Consider the following 22,619-nt stretch of genomic DNA (forward strand, 5'->3'; position numbering starts at 1 on the left):
TATTGATGTTCTGTTTTCATATTGCTTTATTAGTATAGAATCTGACCACAAGAGGGCGCACTGTGACATAAGACTGGCCTGTCAAGCATCCTACTTGCATCCCTCTCATCTCTTCTTCCTCCCTGTCATCATTTCTGCCATCTCTTTCCATCTTAATCATTGACATTATTGTTTCAGCCGATGAGTGGGTGCAGGTGGACAAGCCTGACGCCCTTTCTTCTTGTTTTCTTCTCACTCTGGCTTTGAACTGCAAATGGATTTGTCAGTACAGGAAAAAGAAAAAAAAAAAGCCTCCTCAGCTCTTTATGGCTCCTTAAAGCTTTTTAGCACGCCTTCGTGACTTGTGTGGAGGCTGAAGCGATTCGCTGAACGCAGACAACTGTGAATGGAAATGCAAAAAAAAAAAACACTTTGTTGTTCTTCATTTGTGATTTCAAGACTCATGGTAATGGCACAAATCCAATATCATGGTCACAATATTAGGAACAGCACATCCTTGTATAGTATATCTTCTGAAATGGTCTAAATGTGCGAGTTTCAGGGAGCAAAGTAGTGCGAGGTCTTCTAATCTATCTGGTTCCTTTCCAGGAAATTGTGAACCAGATCACACAGCAAGGGAATTTGTGTGTGCGTGCGCGCCAATGCGACAATGTCAGTTTCGAATGACTTTGCAGCACAAATTAATTTCAAACTATCGTCCATATTCGTACTTGTCTTGTGGTTTGTAAAAGAAATGCATGGAAATGAACATATAATATTCTTGACTTCAATGGTGATGACCCGTGGGTGTGATGCACTTCTATTTATGTTCAATGAGATGTACGTTTCTTTGAATTTGCGGATTGCTTGTGTGAAATTTACACGGCGGATGTATATAATTGTCATAACGAGTACAGTCGTATTTTTGACGGATTATTGCAGCGTTGTACTCATTTGCGATGAGGGAATTTGACGCAAAACTCAAGCGCGTCTCTGGAGCTACGATCTACTGCCATCTAGCGTTGTCGTTATGAACTGCAACTATAATTTACCATATGAAAGGCTGACGTGATGAATTATTTTTCATCTTTCTTAGTAGGTCGCCTTTCTTGACAGGCCTCAGAATTCTATTTTCTCAATCAGCTTCTGACATAAGCATTGGTCTTGTTTTTGTGGAATATTTTTAGACAAGCAGGGGGTGCTTTCCTGCTGTATGTTGCCGTGGGAACTGTCAGTCAAATCTAATTAAAACACACCCACTCGCTTCTCATCAGAGTTTGCCAAAATACTTTTTTTTTTTTTATTCGCAACTATGATTTGATAGCACTATAAATAAAACCAAACGCATCTTAGGCAATAAGTTCCATACATGTATTAATGAACAAAATTGTCTTCGGGAATCTTTGGAGATGTCCAAGCTTGACCTTTTCACAGCTGTCAATTACTACTTATAGCCGTTAATAATTAAAATGTAATGCCCTGAACATATCAGAACCAGCTGTAATTGGATATTGAACATGGAGGTGTGTGTATGGGTCTATCTGTGTGCTGGTACCACATCAGATACCCTTACTGACAGAATGTCTGGGTGCATGCGATTGGATGCTCAAATAACTAGGCTGAGATAAAATGGGGAAATAAATATATCATCAATATAGTAACAATGTGCCTTCACTCACAAGTAAATCAATGAATATTCTGCAATTGGAGTCCCTCAAGGTTCAATGTTGGATCCCCTTCTTTTCTTTCTATGGATGAATTTGCAACAACATCTTTGGATATTTTGTGATTGACAGTACGTTTTGATTTGTTTCATGCATCATGTTTCATTTGCACCTTTGGACTAATCCTTTTGTGTTTGTGCACATCAACAGAAGGCCAAGTAATTAATGCACACGAGGCCCCAATAATCTTTGCTTGTCTCTGCATGGTTGTAATTCCAAATACCCAATCAGCCTGGTGGTTGTCCCACGCCCCCGTCCGTCCCACTAGGCCAGTTGGAGTCTAATCCCGGCCGAGCTAATCTTCCACTGATCTAAGGATTGCACTGCTGAGTTTGCTGGGTTTCCTCTCACCTGCTGGCCACAACATGCCCGACTGATTTACTGAGTGGACGGAAGATGACTTCCCGCCGATCGCCCTCCTCTACCTGGACAGGTGAGTGTCACATTAGCAACCACCAAGCTACCGCTATATGCAGATAGAGGGGGAAAAAAAGATTAATGCATCTCCAACTATGTAATCGTCAAATCTGATTGCGTAAAAGCATAAGCATTAGATCATGTGCTGCTAAATATCCCTCTTGACACATATCCCGAGTCATAAACATACGCACGAGGGATATTCTCTAAGCCCGTCCTCGGGTATTTCAAACTGGCGACCCTCCAGTTGCGAGACCTCCTTCTCCAGCATAACCCCAGGCTGACTACCACATGCCAAATGAGCCGTACAAGACTGTAAAAAAGTCATCTTGACCTTCTAATTCGCATTTCCCGTACATTGAAGTGCAGAATGGACGACTCAAGCGACGCTAAAGAGTGAGCTGTCCAAGGTACTGAAATGAGAGCACAGTAAGATGCCCGGGTTTGTTACTATGGCTACAGATGGCTGTCTCCCTAAATAACCACTCGTCGTACGTAACCTTATTATTAAAAGAAAGGCTATTAGATGGACATAAAAGAGAGCAACTCTTTTCTAGAAGCGCTTTTGGCTGAGCGACAGAGTCTTGTCATAAATAGAAATACTAGAGAGCCTACAAATACATTTATACAGCAGGGTGTGCACACTATCGCAACCCTGTCATCCAAGTTGTTTACTTCCCCTCTTGAAAATATTTCAATGTTATCTTTGGCTCATTATTTCACTAAAAGCTGCCATTCGAACAGGGGGTGTGTAGACTTTTTATATCCACCAAAAGAGCTTTCATAACTAGACTCGGAATCTCGTTCAAGCTTTTGGAACGAGATGTTAACATGAACTGAATGATGAATTTATTTTTGTGTATTTGAAGCACATAAATACGCTTATTTGCTTTTTCCAGGATGAGAAGAATGTTGGACAGGACAATTCGTGAGACGATAATGTACATTTGAATCAATACAGCTGAATCATCCAAGATGCTCCACTTTCAGTTCAGTCTTTTGTCCCTAGTGGGAATTATTTTCAGAGTCAACTGTACATTGTGCACATCAGTGCTTAAAATACAATATCTTCCTTTTTTTTTTGGTCGCAGAGTCACGAGGGAACGGACGAGGCTTCACGTCGGTGGCCACGGCTCTCAGCGAGTCCTCGTCCATCCACAGCGACACCTTGTACCACCTGACCAGGGATGTGGGCCTGGAACTCGTGTCCTACAGCATCCTGGAAGCAGAACCTGACAATGAAGAAGCTCAAAGCCTACTTAAGGTGACTAAGTGATGACTGGAGGGCGTCAAAGCACTTTGTAATTAAGTGAAACTCCTCCTCGAATCTCAACATAGTTACATTCCAGACGATTTTGTTTTTTTAATCAATACAAGAGCTGCATTAACATTTCCAACATCCACAGTTCCGAGGTTTGATTCCGGCCCTCCCTGTGTAGAGTTTGCGTGTTCTCCCCGCCTGTGTGGCTTTTCTCCGATTTCCTCCCACATCCCAAAAACATTGAGCACTCCAAATTACCCGTAGGTGTGAGTGCAGATGGTTGTTCGTCTCTGCGTGTATCAGTTCAGGGTGCCCCGATGAGATCCCAAATATCCGAACGGAACTCTCAGTATGCTGCAATGCACTTGCGCCAAAATACATTTATAGTTACTGCAGCTCTTGAATTGGCTTGGGGCAGGTGTACCTAATGAAGTGGCTGCTAAGTGCACTCACTTTACAGATTGCCTTTTTCTCCCCCCCCTCCCCTTTTTTTTTTTTTAAAACAAAGCACACAGTGCCAAACGCGCCGGCGCTGCGCACGCAGCCCGCGCACACACACACACACACACACACACACACACACACTCTCAGACACTCATCACACACTCGCTAGATGGATGCCTGCTCTCGTGTGCGGATCATGCTCCCGCTACGCGCTTCCCTTTAGATCTGAGCCGAAGCTCCTGTAGGATTTGGCACCATGAAACCTGTTGCAACGGCACGGCGGACTACGCGGCGTGACCTGTAGTGTCGTTTTTGGAGGGATGGAGGAGGAGGCGGCGGGGATGAATTCGGCTGCCTTTTTGCCAACTTTTACTCATCGTCTCCCTCAACTTGTCTGATTGTGTTTGAAGCGTCACAGCATGCAGACTGATGACAAGATCCCAGTGAGTACAGCAGCTTTTTAGTTTTAGATCTGCTCCTACGCTTTTAGCGATGAGCTCTTATGTGTGTGCTAGTAACCTGCTTTTTACTATTGGTAATCTATTATAAGGAGATGATGGAAAGCTATTGTAAAACAAGCAAAACATTCTCCCAGACGTTAACTTATTCATTGTATATTTTTATGAATAAATTAGCCAATTGATAAATTATCATTTTATTCGTTCAAATATCGGCTTTAGCCTCAATATCGCTCGGGCTTTAATTTAATGTCACGTCCAATTCAATTTAAACAACCAAAGCAATCACTTTTTCCTAAATGCTGCTAGCTTGACGCTAACACATAATGGGAAACTCCTTAGAAAGGCTAACACATAGCATCTCTGGGGTGGTATAGAATGGATATTTGAACACAAACCTCAATATAGATAGACAATATAACACTCGCAGGTATATATTCTTTATCCTCTGCGAAGAATGACAATTTACTGAGTCAGGGAACCCTGCTCCTTCACCCCCACAAAGAGTATTTTTTATGCTAATCTTCTTTTCTTCTTGTTTTCTTCCTTTTGTGCTTTTGAATACACCTCACATAATATGCGGAGGCGTTCCTTCCACCCACGTAGGCAGCAAATATTTGTAACGCTTTTTCCTAACGTTGCCGCTAATCCACCAGGGGACCCAACACGGCACGTGACCGCGTTTGGATGGTATCCAAGGGAAACACCACGGGTCTGTGTACTAAACAATCCCTAAAAAAATAAAAAGGCTCCCCCATTCTTTTGGACACCTAACTGACGTTTGGGGAAAAAAAAAAAAAAAAAAAGGCCACGCGTGAGAGAGAATGTGCATACCTCACTCATACTTTAGAGCGGCTGTATTGTGCAGGGGAGTCTTTGTGCTGTGGCGTTGCTCTCTTTTTATTGTCTTTCTGGTCCTCACTCCGCCTGTCAATGTGTCCCCGTTGGCCACAGTTGTTTGTTTTACTCTTCTGACCACCTGCCGACAAAATCCAGCAAATATGCGCTTTCCTTTATTTCTCACAAAGCTATTCAATGGGGGTTGCTCAGCTCGTTGGAGTACAAAAATGAATAATTATCCCGCTAATCATTCTAAATTCTCACAAGAGAAATACAAAACATCCATTTTTAAAGAAATGAAATCAGCACTAAAATCTCCCAGCATGCTCGGCGGCCTATCGAGCCTTCCCTCTTGTGTCCTCAATGTTCCGTCTCCTTCCAAACAATCCGTCTAAATAAAGAATCCAAGTGGCAAAGGCCACGCGACTGCCCACTCTGCCGCGAAAAAAAATTCTCACTTCAATGTTTTTGAGAACCTGCCAATAGCCACTTTGTGCGCTCGTAGCCGTCCGTGCTCAAGTTCATTCAAAAGGGTTACGTAAGCTTTGGTTTTCATTTGGGGGAGGGGGGGGGGGGGCAAAATCGGCTACTGTAATTGATACAAAACAACCACACTCGGAATTTGTTTCAAGTGACGATCGTTTACACGATTTCGTTCCGTCTATTTATTGTCTAGGTTAATCCTAGCAAACTAATGATTGGAATATTGTAGACGTTTGACATGTTGTCTTTTGGCTTCTCTTCTGCAGGTTGTCAGTTCTTCGTCAAGCCCCCAAGACAACGGCGAGGGCCTCCGCTTCTCGGACGGCCGACGGAAAGTCGACTACGTCCTGGTGTTCCACCAGCGAAGACACGCCTCCGTCCGCTCCCCCGCCAGCACCTCGGTTTCCCACGACCGACTCTCCATCGTCTCCAACGGCAACTTCCCACAGGGCTCGGACGGCAAAGGCGGGGGCGGCGTGGTGGGTGGGGAGGCCGTGAGCGTCGGCGAGGTGTTCATGGAGCTGGACAGCGGAGAAGCCAACGAAGCGGCCGAGCCCGCCGACCACGAGATGCATCTGATCAGACAAGAGTTCGAGGCCAATCTGCTGGAGGCCGGCTTGGAGATCGAAAGAGACAAAGAGGTGAGTCTGATGAAAATAATAAATAGAAATAATAATAATGATAATGTGTTTTATTAATAATAAAAAAAGGGCTTCCAATGAAACATTTTTGCTAACTCATTCACTTTAACAGCTGAAAGTAACTATTAAAGTAACTTGTAACAATTTTCATGGTAACCATGGCAACACTGCTGCTCACAAACATGAATCATTCGATATTTAGAGGCTCGTGAATAATCCTAATGTCATTATTATTCTAAGAATTGTAGCGGTTTGCCAACAGTGATGAAAGTCCCCCAAAAAAATGGTGAAAAAAAAAAATCGAGCCGGGAAAACCATCTGCCTCCGATTGCCAAAGAGAGCGCGGATGAGGGGGAGGCATGAGAGAACAATGTGCATAGTAATAGTAGAGTAGTAGTATGACGTGCAAGGCGAAGCACTGTAAATGATGACTGCAGCTACTATCAGCGAGAGAATCCAAACATTCCAGATGGTGGGAGGAGCCTGCATCGGGAAACACCCCCGCAGTGTAGGCCCACGAAAGTAGGGCGCCAGTCACGATAAGCCTGGATCCAATTTTGGTGCTCACTTTTGTTGCCAGCGTTTCACAAATGAATATGTTATATCAAGGTATTAGCATGGAGGCTAAATGCTAACAAACAGTGACAACAGTGTGAAGCACAGGCGTCGTTCTTTTCGCAACTTTAAAATATTCAACATCTCGATTTTTTTTATATGTTGAGCTCCTCACACCTACTGCGCCTCAGTCATTTTCACAGTCGACGTTTCCTTGACTCCCGCCTCTCTCTCAGCGACATGCTGGCGCCCAAATGATCACCCTCTCCTATATGAGCCCCCCCCCTCGTCCTAATTCCCCCCCCTACTGAGATAAAGAGCTAATTGGAAATCCCTCTACTAATTAACCTTCTCCAGACTCAAAAGTATTTATATCTGCTGCTTTTTGACACAAAGCGAGGGAAGGAGAGAAAGAGGGCAGGAGAAGGTGAACGTGATGATCTTTTAGTATTAAATTAGATACTGAAATCAAATTAAGTTGTCCACTTTAGTTTTTTTTTTTTGACGGGTGTATCGAGAGGGGTAGCGGGTAGGAAGATAATGAAACACAAGAGCAGCGAGAGTGGCAGTTGAATGAGGCGGCCTGTCAATCAAGTCGCTGAAAGCGTCGCCCCGCCAGGTACAGTCATAAAGACGAGGGTGGGCTGAAAGATCTCGGGGGCGTCCAAGTCGAGAAAGGGAATCGGGTTTCTATCGTTTCTATCACGATCAAGGTCCGAGAAGTGTAACGTTACCTGCATCGGAGCGGCAAACAATATGGCTCACTTTGATATTCACAAATCAGTCACGTACTCCATCCCGAACGCATTACTTATTTGCGAGCTTGCAAATGCTCCATTATTCCGTCGAGGGACGGGTGAGTCATCATCGGCAGAGCGGGACGTTATTTAGCATGCAGTGTTTTTCAGGACGTGATGATGTTGGACAAAAGGGCCAAATTATGTGCCAGGAACAGGCTGCACCGTGCAAGGAGTGTTGAAAATGCAAATTCTCGCCAAAGTTAATGTGTGATTAGGGACGTGGACGGAATTGCTTACGCCGGCAGGGATGACATTTAAAATAGGTTGGATAATGGACTGTTATGTCAAAATTTAAAACGGAACAGCATCTTGAGTGTCCTCAAGCAGCCATTTGGAAGATGGAATGAGCAATTCTTGTCGCCGGCCCAATTAAAGTTTATTCTCAACCCAACATAAACTGCTGAATGCTAAAGCACAACAACATAGATAAGCTAACAAATCTATGTTGTGATTTTTTTTTTTTAACTGCGGCTCAGTGAGACACTTGAAAGTCCTCTTTATTTAAGTCTGCATCTGTGTATTATTCTGCCACCTGGTGGCCAAGATGCATATCAGACAAAGTAGCCAGGAACGGATTAATGACCTTCTCATTCATTTCAATGGGAACTGATGATTTGAAAGTCCCAGAATGAATTTAACCGGTGCATGTCAGTAATTATTTCATACGACTTGACTATGATTTGTTTTTTAGGTGAAGGCTCATGGTCTGAGCTTCACCCGCCTCCACGCACCCTGGCCGGTGCTGTGCAGGGAGGCGGAGTTTCTCAAAATTAAAGTCCCAACCAAGACGGTATGCTGAGTTCCATACATACATTCACTTCTGAACTTGGTGGTTTTGATAAGCTGTGCGGGTTTCTGTAACACATGGTCCAATGTGTCCATCAGCGCTACGACATTAAAGAGGAAAGTGCGTTAAGCAGTAGCGTGTGGAGGAAGCTGAAACAGCTTTTCCAGCCCAAAGTGCCCCCTCAGGACCACGGACCCACCAAGTTCCTCACCCACTGCTTCTCCCGGGACAAGCTCCACCTGTGAGACCAAAACCACACACACACACTTCTACTATAGTGTTATATGATTGGATAATTTTAATTGCTGCCATCTAGTGGAAGCATATCGAATTGTCCTGCAGTATATGTCGTTGGCATAGATAGAAACGATTCATGCGTGGTGGTTGTCAGGTACAACATCACATCGAAAGACTCCTTCTTTGACAACGCCACCAGGGGGCGCATCGTAAGTGTTACGCCGCATCAAGTTCCTCGTGAGAATTCAATGTTAATCCAGTGCGTGTTGTGTTTAGGTGTACGAAATCTTGAGGAGGACTGTTTGCGTACGAAGCTGTCAAACCATTGGTAAGGAACCATACTTTGTTTTTCTACGGCGATAATGCCAAATACCGTATTTTCCGGACTATAAGGCGCACCGGGCTATAAGGCGCACCTTCAATGAATGGCCCATTTTAAAACGTTGTCCTTATATAAGGCGCGCCGGACTATAAGGCGCACCATTAATGCATCATGTCAGATTTTTTTTTTTATTTCGACTTCAGACGCAACAAATTACTTTATAATCACAAAATAATAGTCTTTTTGATTCATGATTCATAGTCTTCAGCGGGCCACTTATGATTGATTTCATGACACAATGCTTCGGGACAGTTTAAATTTAGGAATTTGGTCCATATGTAAGGCGCACCGGACTATAAGGCGCAGTCGGCTTTTGAGAAAATTTTAGGTTTTTAGGTGCGCCTTATAGTCCGGAAAATACGGTACTCAAGTAGCAGTGGTGTGCTTTGGCTTTCCCATCGTGGCAGAAGGTGTCGCCGGAGGATATTGCGCAAGTTGGAGACCCCCCAAAAAAAATGTATCGCCTTGACCTAATTTCCTCTTTGCCCTCAGATCTTGCTTGAAACATTTTGCCACCGAAACACACAGAAATCACCCCCCCCCCACCCTTCCCCACAGCCTCTTGTTGCATCCCGTCCACCCCGACAAGTGGGTCACGCAAAGCCTCAAGAGTGAGTCTTAGGTTCATTAATAGCCCAGCTCATCACGCCGCAGTCCTTCCCTTGTCACTTTGATGAAAGAGGACCTGTCGGTTTGTCCTCCTGTGTGCCGCTGTCCGCAGGTCAGGTCATTTCTTCCCCCCCCCTGGAATGGACTAAATAGGCCTGACACTAAATAACCCCGGCTGTGCATACGACAAAACACACGGCAGCTCTGCTTACCTTTTTCACCTTTGACCTGGATCGACATTACTCTCCCACAGGTATCACGACATTGATAGCGAAGGGCGTCTACGACTCTGCCTTCCCTCTTCACGATGTAAGTTTTGGCTCCACTTCATCACGACCCGACCCGTCTGCTGATTTTTGTTTCATTTCGCAGGGAGATTACAACGCCACGGGACATCCCGAGGAGAGGAACGACCGGCAGATTCTCCACGAAGAGTGGGCCCGATACTCGGCCTTCTACAAATACCAGCCCATTGATTTGGTCAGGTAAGCAGATGACATCATTTTCTTCCATGATTTGCATCACCAATCTGTTTTTTAATATTTACAGGAAGTACTTTGGAGAGAAGATCGGCCTCTATTTCGCCTGGCTCGGCGTCTACACTCAGCTTCTCGTGCCAGCCTCCATCGTGGGAATTATCGTTTTTGGCTACGGGGTAGCGACGGTGGACACAAACATACCCAGGTGAGTACATCGCCGCGAATTGGCCGTTTACGTATTTGCTTACTCTTCTGGTTTCTCCCGCCAGCTTGGAGATGTGTGACGAGCGTTTCAATTTCACCATGTGTCCCCTGTGCGACGGAGCCTGCGATTTCTGGCAGCTGAGCACGGCCTGCGGCACGGCCAGAGCCTCGCACCTGTTCGACAACCCCGCCACCGTCTTCTTCGCCATCTTCATGTCACTGTGGGGTGAGCGTCTCATCAAATTAGACCCCAAAAAAAAAAAATTAATTTGCATAATTCCACCTACGTAGCCGTGTTGTTCCTGGAGCACTGGAAGCGTCGCCAGATCAGTTTAAGCTTCAGCTGGGATCTGACCGGCATCGAGGATGACGAGGTAGCGACGCAACAAACGCGCCGTCCGGATGACCCGATAAATCTTCCTTCCCCTCCAGGAACACCCGAGACCAAAATACGAAACCATCCTCCTCCAGAAGAGGCAACGGAAGCAGAAAAACAAGAAGAAGAAGAAGAAGAAAAAGAATCAGGTAGTGGGATGAATTCAACGGGGACAGTTCATTAGGTACAACACAAGCAAATTCTTTGAACTGCTTTGCGCTTCTCTTAATAATATCAGAGAATGATCTAGATTGTCTCTGAATTGGGTCACTCCATTTCCCCGTTGGCCCACATACGGGTTACGTCCTTCTGTCACATCCACATGAATACATTTCTATGGTAATGCGCCGCTCAACACCTTGTCCTGGAAACTGAAACGACACGAGCCAAAAATGTCCCATGTGTTCCCGCCATCAGTGAGTCTGTCTTTGTGTGTGTGTGTGTGTGTGTGTGTTTGTGTGAGACGTATCCCTCCGTCCTGCAGCCTGTCAAGCAGGAAGATGGGACAGTGACAGGGAAGGACAGATGGAGGAGAAAACTGCTGTCTGCCCTATCTGCAGGACCACCGGTAACCCCCCCCCCAAAAAAAGACCCCCCTACACCTCCCTGCCCCTCCTTTCATTTCCTTTCCTGCACACGGTGGCCTATCTGTTCTTCTCTTCCTGTTCCATCTTCTGGCTATTGCGCTCGCAGGTATTGGATAATAATAATAATCCATATAATAATAATACAGCCATCCATTTCCTGTCATAATAATAATAGTAATTATATTATCAAAATGTGAAAATAATACAAAATTGTACCCAAGTAAATTAAATACAACTGAACTGCGCTTAGGCAGTTATTCTTTCGTGCACCACAAGAGGGAGCCAGCATGCCACTTGTGGCAATATAGCCTGGAGTTATTGATTTTTTTTTTTTTGGGACTAGCATTGGGGAGGAACAGATTGACAAATTAAATATTTAGATTAATGGTAGTTTATTTTCATTTGTGCACATTTTTGTTTACCGTGTTCCATGATTGAAGTTTCTTCGCGATTTTCTTAATTTGATATGAATTGAAGTCATTTTATTTGATTGATTTAGCACATTTTTCTCCAGTTTAGAGCTTTTTAAGCTAATTTTGCATGTGAGCATGAACAGCTGTCCCTCCTGTTGACCCGCCTGACTGGCTCAATGCCGAACCCGACAGTGTCTTCAAGGTCTGCGCACTAATAAAAGCAAATAGAGCGGCCGCTTTATATAACATGACCCAGTTGTGTCAGTATTCATCCGAGATCTTTCGAATGTCGTTCCAACTGGCCGGTACTATCCGGGGAAATTATTCTTGCCCTTTATGTTCCGTTTGTCAACATTCAGACGACGTGCCAAAAGTTTCTGTCGTTTCCTTCATCAGCGTTCCGCTCAATTTACACGTTTTTACACATGAAAGCCGATCAGGATGACATAAATCGACTATTATAACGAAGCAGCAGTGAGTCATTTTTTTTTTTTTTTGCCAGATTGGAATCTAATTATGTATAATTTGATCCAACACAAATTTGGTGCATTTTCAATAACATCAAATAAATTCTGTACACTGATCTGGCTTCTCAGTGCAGGGTCTGATTGAATGTTTAAAAAGAAACAGGAAAGGACAAAAGACAGATTTAAAAAAAAAAAAAAAATCGAGGGATGGTGAGAAACAGCGGGAGGGCGGCGAAGTGGGAGTGATGCATGCTGGGCAGGAAGCCAGAGGTAAGATTAGTGACCGTCACTATGGTGACACGCATCTCTCTCCTCACACTTTCATTCCACGGGACGAATGAAATGCGGATGCCGATTTATGCAAAAAACTGCATTAATTCAATACGTCCACTAGAGGGAGCCAGAGAATGTCTTCAAACGCTCCCAAAGTAGTAAACGTGACCTTTATCTTTCCCGTTAGATTGCTATCGAGAAGTTAACCTGGAAAGACCGCCTTCCTGGATATTGCATCAATGTTTCCTCCATTCTTTTCATGGTGAGTCCAATTGTTTTGATTTAGTCCATGTGTGAACTCAGAGCTGATGACCGCGTTTCTATCCCTGCCCTTAGTTCGGTTTGACCTTTTCGGCCGTTTTCGGGGTCATCATCTACCGCATCACAGTGTCGGCGCTGATGGCCATGAGCCCCGACCCGGAGACAAAGTCCAATGTGCGCGTGACGGTGACGGCCACGGCGGTCATCATCAATTTGGTGGTTATTCTCATCCTGGATGAAATCTATGGTGCTGTGGCGGTGTGGTTGACAGAGCTTGGTAAGGCTCCCGGCGAAAATGAAAATAGCTGTAGATATCCTGAACTCTTAATTTGCTGTTTTGCAGAAATCCCCAAAACGGAGACCAACTTTGAGGAGCGTCTCATCCTTAAAGCCTTTTTGCTGAAGTTCATGAATGCGTACGCGCCCATTTTTTACGTGGCGTTCTTCAAGGGACGGTACGTTGCTGCTTTCCCGAATATCACATCCACCCATAATTGCATTAACTCCCAGCGTGCTTTAGGTTTGCCGGTCGACCGGGAAGTTACGTGTATGTCTTTAATGATTATCGAATGGAAGAGGTGAGCGTGGATCTTTGACGTCAATCAACCCGATGGAGAGTTCACACCTAAAAGTGTGTTTCCTTCAGTGTGCACCGGGGGGTTGCCTGATCGAGTTGTGCATTCAGCTCAGCATCATCATGCTCGGGAAGCAGCTCATCCAAAATAACATCTTTGAGATCGGCATCCCGTACGTACGTCGAAGCGCTTACTTTGAATCGCATACAGGTCGTGTACATTTTCCGCTTTCCATCCCGGCAGGAAGTTGAAGAAGCTAGTGCGTACGCTGAAGGATAAAGGAGTCGAGAAGAAGGAGGAAGATGAGAAACCTCCTCAGCAGTGGAACCTGGACTACGCCCTCGCTCCCTTTGAGGGCCTCACGCCTGAATACATGGAAATGAGTGAGCACACCACGAGCCGGGATTGGTAGGTCAAGCTAACCCAAATGACTTTATTTCAAATTTTTTTCTCCCACAGTTATCCAGTTTGGCTTTGTCTCGCTGTTCGTGGCCTCCTTCCCTCTCGCTCCCCTTTTCGCCCTGCTGAACAACGTCATCGAAATCCGACTGGACGCCAAGAAGTTTGTGACTGAGCTCCGCCGGCCGGTCGCTGCCCGCGCCAAAGACATCGGTAAAATCGATTTACGCATCGTTTGTTTTAAATGACCAGTGATCTTGCAACTTTACAAATCCTCACAAATGAATATTTATTCAAATAATGTCATGTGACACTCCAAAATGTTGAAATTACTTAGTTTTAGCCAGGTATTTTCTTCATCTACCACTAGAGGGAGCCCACATACCACTCGTGGTATCGCATTAAGAATATCTGCGCTACATTAAATGAAGTCTACAGTTCACTTTAATTAAAGCAACCTCCATTGATTTTTTTCCTTTAACTGATTTTCTCTTTTTAGGTATTTGGTACAACATACTAAGTGGCATGGGAAAATTCTCAGTCATAATAAATGTAAGTAAAGGAAATATGTCTTATTTAACAATGCATTTTTTAAATTTATTTTTCATGCTATGCTGGTTAGCGTCCCTCTTGTTACCGTGGCAACATCATATCCCTTATTTCTTCATTAATAGATGTCAGCTGACATTAGACAAGCTCATTATGATTGTAAAAGGAGATTTCTGGAGTGTCAATGCAAACAACCGGCGGGTTCTGGTCACGCCTGGAAGTGACTTGCATTTAGAACTCATAATCCTACTCAAGCCTTGAGCGAGCTGCCATCTGATCGATTGAGAAATGAATTCCCCTGTCACGAGCGACGAGGGGGAACTGGCCTCACTGAAATCGATTATCTTCTTTTTAAATATCTTCCAACCAGAGGAAAATCCCATCGGACCGGTTGTTAATAAGTGAAAGCGGAAAAACAATTGTTTCTTTGTTCCACATTTAGAATAATGTTTCTCGACAATTCCGGGAAAAAAAAAATCGTTCTGGAACCAATTGTCCATAATTTTGTGATCTTTTCACTCTCTGGAGGCTTTTGTGATATCCTTCACGTCGGACTTCATCCCTCGCCTCGTCTACCAGTACATGTACAGCCAGTCGGGGACCATGCACGGCTTCATCGACCACACGCTCTCCTACTTCAACGTGTCCAACTTTAAACCCGGCACGGCGCCGCACAATTCCGACCACGCCGATGTCTCCGTCTGCAGGTAAAAACAAAGACTCTTGTGAAGTGACGACGAGATGGGGCCACAAATGATGCCACTATCTCATAATCGCTCCAGAGCCAAAGGGCACACGGATTCTGACAGTTGACCCTTATGACATAACAAATCATGACGGCAAAAGAATGCCAGTCTTTGTGCCAGGGCGTGTCTCAAGCATGATGCACGGCGCCGTGAAATTGGCCATTAAGACCCCCGATAAGGGTCCGAGTGTTGCCAGTGACGCCTCAAGGCTCCATGTCAAACGCCTTAGACACTTTGTTTCTTTGTCCGGATAGCTGAAAGGAAATCGGTCATTTTGCAGATGAGATAATTCAACTCAGTTGTCCTTGGAAGTTAGTAAGAAACAGAAATGCATATTTTCAAATTGTCCCCCCCCTCCCCTCAGGTATAAGGACTACAGGGAACCCCCTTGGTCTCCAGATGCGTATCACTTCTCCAAACAGTACTGGTGCGTCCTGGCGGCGAGGTTAGCCTTCGTCATACTCTTTCAGGTAGGAGCCCACGCATCGAAATGTCTGGATTGTTTTTGGGGAAAACAAACAAAGGGGGAAAAAAAACATGACGACGCGAAAATGAAGTCAAGCTGCTATGCTGAACTAATGACTTCTCATTGTGAGTGATCACTCAACAGAATTGCCAATACTGCCTGAGATGATACTAGTAAGATATTTTGAAGTTCACACCGTCAATGGAAAAATGTTCTTAACCTGGATCTCATTACAGTGTTAAGGTGTACTTAATTAAACCCAGCAGACGCGTGTGAGTCACTCGCAATTTATTTTAAGCACAAAATACCCGTGATGGGAAACATTCAAGATGTCTCAGTGAGTTAAGTTGATTTGATAATGAGAACCTTCCCTATTTGTGCATAACTCATGCGGAGTAAATCTCAAATGTAATGTGAGGGCTCCCCCTAGTGGTCTGTAACTGCATTACCGAATTAAATGTTGAAACTCGTTTTCCAGCGCTTGAAATTTTATTTTTAAATCGAATACGGTATATTTGTTGACTAGAGTTCAGTTTTATTTAACTTTGTTTCCAAGTCTGCTGCATAGATTATTTTTTTGGTGGCCTCCTGTAGAACCTGGTGATGTTCCTCAGCCTGGTGGTAGCCTGGGTGATCCCGGACATTCCCAAAACCATCGTGGAGCAGCTGAAGCGGGAGAAGAAGCTGCTGGTGGACCTCTTCCTACGAGAGGAGAAGGACAAATTTCAGCTCATCCAGAGCCTCTTCGCCAAGGACGCTCCCGTCCCTCCGGCCGACCATGTCCTCCCCCTCCCGGGGCGCTACAACACGCTGCCCCAGTGTCCGACTCAGGCGCCAGATGACGACGACGGAGGGCCCAGGGCGAGGTGCAGGGCGGCCAGTTTCGGCTTATACACCAGGAAGGTCCCCCCGTCACCCAGAAACGAAAATTCCAGACACACAGCTGTGTGACATCTCAACAAGAATGTCATGTTTGGGTGATGCCTTCCTGTAAATGCCATTTTGATGTCCTGGCGTGAAAGATCACTTCAAATGTGGTTTTGTCCTTCCTGCTGACCGTTCACCTGATCACTTTTTTTTTTTTTTTTACTTCAAAATGGAGCCTCCCGCTTCATTGCGTAGACAAGCAATAATATCGTTATTGGCTGAATAGCATTCTAAAAGAGATCGTAGATTACACAAATAGATTAATTCAGAATTGAACAGTGGTTACATAAATACAAATATAATTGTACTTTTCAGGCTCCAGGGTTGGGAAGCTCAAATGCTTCAAATAGCCCCAAAGTGTCGATTGTACCTTCAGGGACAACAAACGGACTCCTACTGGAATGTAGTCCTGTTCTTTTTTTTTTTCCTCGATAAATGAATGGATGGAAATCGTTTCTCGGTACATTTTTGGAATATTTCTGCTTCACGTGCTTAATGATGCTCTTTGTAGATATTTATTTTCAACTCGTAGCAGACAGAACATCAGATTCGATAGACTTACTGTACGTATTGTTAGCGAAAGCTCGTTTCCTGAAAATGCTAATTGTTTCCATTCTCTGTTTACATTGAACGTTTCAAGTTTTTTCTCGATTCTTGTTTTTCCATTGCCAGTAATTATTCCTCGGGTACATTCGCAGCCCTCCATGTTTGACACTATTAGATACATGCCATGATGTAATGTACTTCCTGTTTTAGAAAAACAATCTTATTTGTTGCAGCACTGAAACTGAGCACAGTCAGACTCATTTGAATCCACGCACAGAGAAACTCACATTCAAGTCAACTGTTTTCCGATTTTGGAAGTAACCGAGCATTTACTTTTGCTGATTACAGTGTTAAGTCATAGCTGCTGTCATAACATGCTGCAAAATGTCATTTGTGTTTTCAGAGGCCTTGTACATGCTCTTTGTTTTTGCCATGACAACATCTGTGTGCTCACGTACTATCCAGCAGCAGACTGTTACATTATTTATGTATTTTAGATTGACTTAAAACGAGCAAATTGTGACCGTGGTACATTCTTAAGACTACATACATGAAATACATAATTGTTGGATGTCTTACAAAAATAATTTGAACACTGTCTTATTATGTTCTTTTTTTTTCTATATCTCTTCTGCCTTTCTGTAATGTGAAGTCCAAATAAAAGTATTAAATGGAGGACGGTTAAAATGGAGAGAATAAAAATGAAAGGATGTAAACATATGTACCCGTGGCAACCCTTTTCATACATTTTTTTAAGTACGTTTTGTTATTGTTTGTTGGTAAATTTGATATAGGGGCTAACTGTTCCTAAAAAAAAGGTAATGAATTGTTTTTCCCTTTTTTTTGTTCTTTTATTGATTGTATTTTATTTGTCATTTTTAAAGGCACAATGACGACTCATGTAATACCGTTGTGATCCTCACAAAAAATAGACAATTCAAGAATTAAGCAGGCTGAATGCGAAGATTATTGTGACATGTTTTTTTATTTTATTTAACATACTTTTACCATTTTTTCCATTCCACGTTTGCCTGTTTATACGTGCAGGTAGCCTTTCACCTGTGTAAACTTGACAAAAAAAGTTTTTACATCTCGGATCATCCACTTAATAATGCATTAAGAGTTTGTAAATATCGAATAAAATCTGGCATATCGTGTGGATTGAAATTTCTCTGAATAAGCTACCAGGTTCTGGCTGCCATACTGAGTTACAAGAACTCCTAATTTTCCTGAACGCACCACTGACATCATTTCCTGTTTTATTGATTGACAGGTCTGATTGGTCACACCTGCGTGCGGAAACGTCTTCATGTGATGCTGTCAACGATGAGTCCCTTACATTTATCAGCAGGTATATAAAAAACAGATTATTACTTTTATTATTTGTAAAATGACATTTTAGACAAGTTAACAAGACCGGTTTTTTGAGAGAAATTCCACCGCTTGTACTTGTAATGTGTAAGAAAAACTGTTTGGGTAAACGGTCGCCATTTTGTAAACCCCGAACGTACTATTAACACAAGTGAGGAAAATACGACCATGTAATTAATACTCATACTAATAATTATTTATGTACAAGTGTGTTGCTGCATTTGTAGTTGAATAATTACTATTCATATTTTTGCCCCATTGCTTATACTTTTGCTATCATTCGTTTCCGCTGCCTTTTGGTATAACAGGAACGTGAAACCAGAGACCTTTTGATTATATTTGTATATTTATCACCAGCATTAGAGTAAAGTAAATAGATAGTATGAGATGTGATATACTTTTCTTCTTTTTTGATTTGACACTTTTCAAGGACAGAATGAAGGCAACCTGGAAAACTTCAAGCTCAACCAACTGGAAACAGATCAGTCAGGTAAGCGCCATTCCAGATCTGTTTCGCTTCTCACTAAAAGGGAAAGATAATATACCATACAATTTTTTCAAAAGCACCGGAACATTAATCAGTGATTGCGTGCGTGATGCTTCGAAAGAACTCGAGAGAACACAATACCTTGTTTAAAAGTTACAACAGCAACAAGCTTGGTCAAGATTAGACAAAAGATGACTGTGTCAATCCATTTGTAGAAGGTAATGTTACAATTACCCCCTGTAAATGGGATGGAATTGGCAGGAGAGGAGGAGAATAACAAGAAGTGCCTCTTAATGTAAGCAAAAGAACTCCTTTGAGTGATGTTGAAGCCAAGAGCTTGGCAAGAGTTGACTGATGTGACAGGAAAAAAAGACCTTTGAGGTTATTTACATGCGGATGCTTGCCTTAAATATCCTACTCTTGCGTAAGTTTTTTTTTTTTTGGCTGGTGCTACTTAAACTGCTTATTTCTTGTTCCAATTATCTACGCCTACCTTGATACTAATATGACTTTTCAGATTGAGTAGTCACAAATTATAGTAAACAGTAGCATTTCACTTATGTGCTAAATCTGAAGACTAGGGGCGCTATTTAAACGGAAAACAGATAATAAAGAGGTAAAAAAAATAGATTTACACAATTTCCATTGTTCTTTGCTGATTGGCTAGGACAGTCCACATGATTCTCCTGCCTTTCTTGTGAGGGATATTATTAAATATTATAGGCGTGCTTCCCTCTTGGCAGCATCCTGATTTTGTATTGTCTTTGTTTCAGAAGCCATTTTAAGAGCAATTTGTAAGAAAGTCTGAATCAGGCAGTAAATAAATCGTGAATAGTGCAGCAACTGTCGAGTTCCTGGCTCCAGTTTTCGAGTGCAAAAATCAGATCTTTGCTACTGTTTGTGTCTGAGTTCTGTCACTTTTACACACAAGCGTATGGAAGGCGTGCGAGGCGCGATTGCGAACGGTGCGTGTGCGCGCACCGACAACAACAACCCACGTCTCTTGTTGACCTCACACACTCTTAATGTGGCTGCTACCCAAGGCACCCACAGCTGTTTGGTGAGTGTGTGTGTGTGTGTGTGCATTCCATGCGCATGAGGATGTCCATCTGTCGCATCATTGCTCGGAACGCAACACGACTTCCTGAATGGCGAAGTGGTCGTGATTTACGCTGACGTCAATGCTCATTCGTGGATTGGAGCACTCAAGGAAACCTCATCAATTCCTGCCTTAACTGGATTTGTCCTCCCATTGTTTCCATTAAGTTGATTATTCAACAGCTTAATCACACGAAGGTTCATTGCCGAAATTAGTTACACAGCGTTTAAAACTAAGTCAGCTAATCGGCTGATTGGTTACGCTGACTCCATCTGACCGTCTTGCCACGAGAGTAGGATTAACCAAATACAACTGAATTTTACAACAGGTCATGGCAGTCAAAAATTGACGAGATTGCCACCCTTTTTTGTCCACGCGTCCTTGTCACAATGTGTTTGTGTTTTGTTATATTTTTTCCCAATATGTTTCTTCTTCCATACAGGATGTTACAAAAAGATTTCGACGAGACACGCCGACGTCGATAGCTGCGAAGGTATGTGCTAACTTCCTCTTACTTTTGTCTAAAATGTCTCTCTCTTTATAAAATATGTTTCCGAGATGTTTTTAAGTAACCCCCGAAAATGTTTACAAAGCCTCTCGATCATTTCTCACCTCGGCTCATCTATGTTTAATAAAAATTGGAATATCAATGAAACCACACATTGTAAGCAAAAAAAAAAAAAAAAAATACAAACATGTGCGTGCGGTGATGGGTTCACACGAGCACAACCGCATCGAAACTGGGGTGACCTTGGGGGTCCCAAAGCCCCCAAATGATGACATCATTCATCATTTCTGTTTTGGCGCAGGGAACAACTGACCTCCAAGCGCTTTCGCTGCATAACATAACATGGAAATTATTTTACTGTTATTGACAAAATTCCGTCCAATCGAAATGAAGTTTCGCTTGATTAACTGACGCTTAAAAATCCCTAAAATAAGAATCTATTCTTCGAAAGGTCTAAATATGACCAAAACTGTGTTACCTGACTTGTGAGAAAACTTCAGATGAGGTATTATTTCGAGTCAGTGGGTTATGACACCACTTCGGCAAAGGGCTAAAATAATATTATGTCACAGTTGTGGGAATGGTTGTGCTGTGATTACGAGGCCATCGTACACCCCTGTGCCGCATTAAAAAAAAAAAAAAAAAAAAAGTTTGACTCAGACAAATGAAATGTCACCAGAGGATGAAAAATCTCGTAAACTTAAAACACGTAGTGAAGATCCTCGTAAAAACAAACTGAATGTTATTGGATTCCAAAGGCCACCCCTTGCAGACATTACCAAAACAAATGTTTTTTTGAGGGAAATAAATAAATCAATGAATGAATAATTTTGTCAGTCCCTATTTTTATTTTTTGAACCATGTTCTATGTCCACGCATCCATCCTACTGGGTGGTCGACGGCGCGTTGAGCTCCAGATGTTCACGCCGCCCTCACATCTGCAAGTCATCTGGTGCGCAAAGCACCTTCTCGTTTCCGCCCCCCCCCCCCTCTTTCCCGCTATCCCCCGATGTGTTTGTGCTAGCACCGGGACGGTCTCGCCCTCCGCCGCCTGCACAGGCCTTCCATTGTCACCTAATTAAACGTGGGCCCGCATAACGACAACCCTTTCCCCACCCTATCAAACATTTGTTGAAGACCTGCCAGACGCACTTCGCCGTTCGATAGCGTCACATTTTGCTTGGATGCTCACTCTCTGCTTTGATAGCTACTTATAAAAACGTCGAAAGCTGCATATGCTACTTTTACGGTCGTATCCTCGGCCCGAGATCTCCATTTGACCCGTCGGGCCGGCATACATCCAGACAACTATGTGAAAGGGCCTATTTTTGGCAAGACACTGATGGTTGGCCTCCCCGAGGACCATATTAGGACTTTTATTCCGAGCAGTTTAAAAAAGATGGTATTCAAGGGGCTCCTTTCAAAGCCGATATGCGGAATGTCTGATGCCGAGGGAGGCATCGGCTCCCGGCCTTCTAAAGCGCTTCGTAATCCACAAAGTCTCAAGTATGCGAGATGGAGCAGATGATCGTGTTCTCGCGCAGATGGAAACTCTCTGCGATGATTAGAAGCAGAAAATGGTAATTCATAAACAACATAAATTGTCCCTTCAAGAATTTTATGGCTTATATATTTTGCGTCGTAAAACTGCCTTGTTAGCGGCTAACAGATAGCAGTCGAGCCGCAGCTAAATGGCAATACTGAAGTCGAAATGTATCTATTTCTATTACTTTTCTTTCAGCAAACGATGGAATATCTCCCAAATCGCTGTTTCGAAAGTAACTGACATTTTCAGATTCAGCGACACCAAATGACCTGAAAGCTGTTGAAACGTTCTTGGCACCGAAACGTACTGTCGACAAGCGTAACCGGTGGCTCTGATTAGATTTGATTTAACACCTCCGATTATAATATTACTGTTAGTCTTCCGTCTTTTAACACATGGCCAAGGTCCAAGAAACACAAACCTCTTCTCGCCTCAACACTTTAAAAACCTCAGCGAGACATTTCTTGCACTCGCGTCTGTCAGAGCGCAGCCACCCGATGCCGAAAGACTTTAGTAATCTCTTCTCGCTTGTCGAGCAAGCAAGGATGTAAGTTAATACTCTCGCACCAAGGTCCGCTTCATCCGGGCGAAAAGGCTTATTTGGCTACCCGCGGGTTTGTTTTAACAGGTTAGGAGAACATCGAAAATGTCTTTGCAAAAGCTCGTTTGGTCGCACCTCAGCCCAAGATGAAAATTAGCGCAACATTAGCGTCGCGTGAAATT

At 43.5% G+C, this 22,619-nt stretch overlaps 1 protein-coding gene across 3 annotated transcripts; it reads left to right on the forward strand.

Moving 5' to 3' along the window:
* The first annotated feature begins 77 nt into the window (after positions 1-77).
* Positions 78-18,042, forward strand: ano2b (anoctamin 2b). 3 transcript variants are annotated; one of them, XM_037242573.1, is made up of 25 exons: positions 78-2,136; positions 3,212-3,384; positions 4,236-4,268; positions 5,873-6,247; positions 8,294-8,392; positions 8,488-8,630; positions 8,781-8,835; positions 8,903-8,954; positions 9,871-9,926; positions 9,990-10,102; positions 10,167-10,301; positions 10,366-10,526; positions 10,592-10,674; positions 10,733-10,825; positions 12,604-12,678; positions 12,753-12,954; positions 13,021-13,132; positions 13,198-13,255; positions 13,324-13,424; positions 13,496-13,635; positions 13,712-13,864; positions 14,151-14,203; positions 14,729-14,907; positions 15,311-15,416; positions 16,007-18,042. In XM_037242573.1, exons 1-25 carry the CDS (start codon positions 2,100-2,102, stop codon positions 16,361-16,363), a joined length of 3,144 nt encoding a protein of 1,047 aa, XP_037098468.1. In that variant the 5' UTR covers positions 78-2,099; the 3' UTR covers positions 16,364-18,042. The 3 variants fall into 3 exon arrangements, with proteins under 3 accessions (XP_037098468.1, XP_037098469.1, XP_037098470.1); XM_037242574.1 differs by lacking the exon at positions 4,236-4,268; XM_037242575.1 differs by lacking the exon at positions 78-2,136 and having other exon boundaries at positions 3,265-3,384; positions 4,049-4,268.
* Positions 18,043-22,619: the final 4,577 nt, after the last annotated feature.

This window comes from Syngnathus acus, chromosome 23, assembly GCF_901709675.1.
Source record: "Syngnathus acus chromosome 23, fSynAcu1.2, whole genome shotgun sequence".
In the NCBI taxonomy this organism is placed as follows: Eukaryota; Metazoa; Chordata; class Actinopteri; order Syngnathiformes; family Syngnathidae; genus Syngnathus; species Syngnathus acus.

Coding starts and splice junctions, on each gene's coding strand:
- ano2b (XM_037242573.1), top strand. CDS start 2,100: ATGACTTCCCGCCGATCGCCCTCCTCTACCTGGACAG. Junction 8,955..9,870: donor ACGAAGCTGTCAAACCATTG/GTAAGGAACCAT, acceptor ACTCTCCCACAG/GTATCACGACATTGATAGCG. Junction 15,417..16,006: donor CCTTCGTCATACTCTTTCAG/GTAGGAGCCCAC, acceptor GGCCTCCTGTAG/AACCTGGTGATGTTCCTCAG.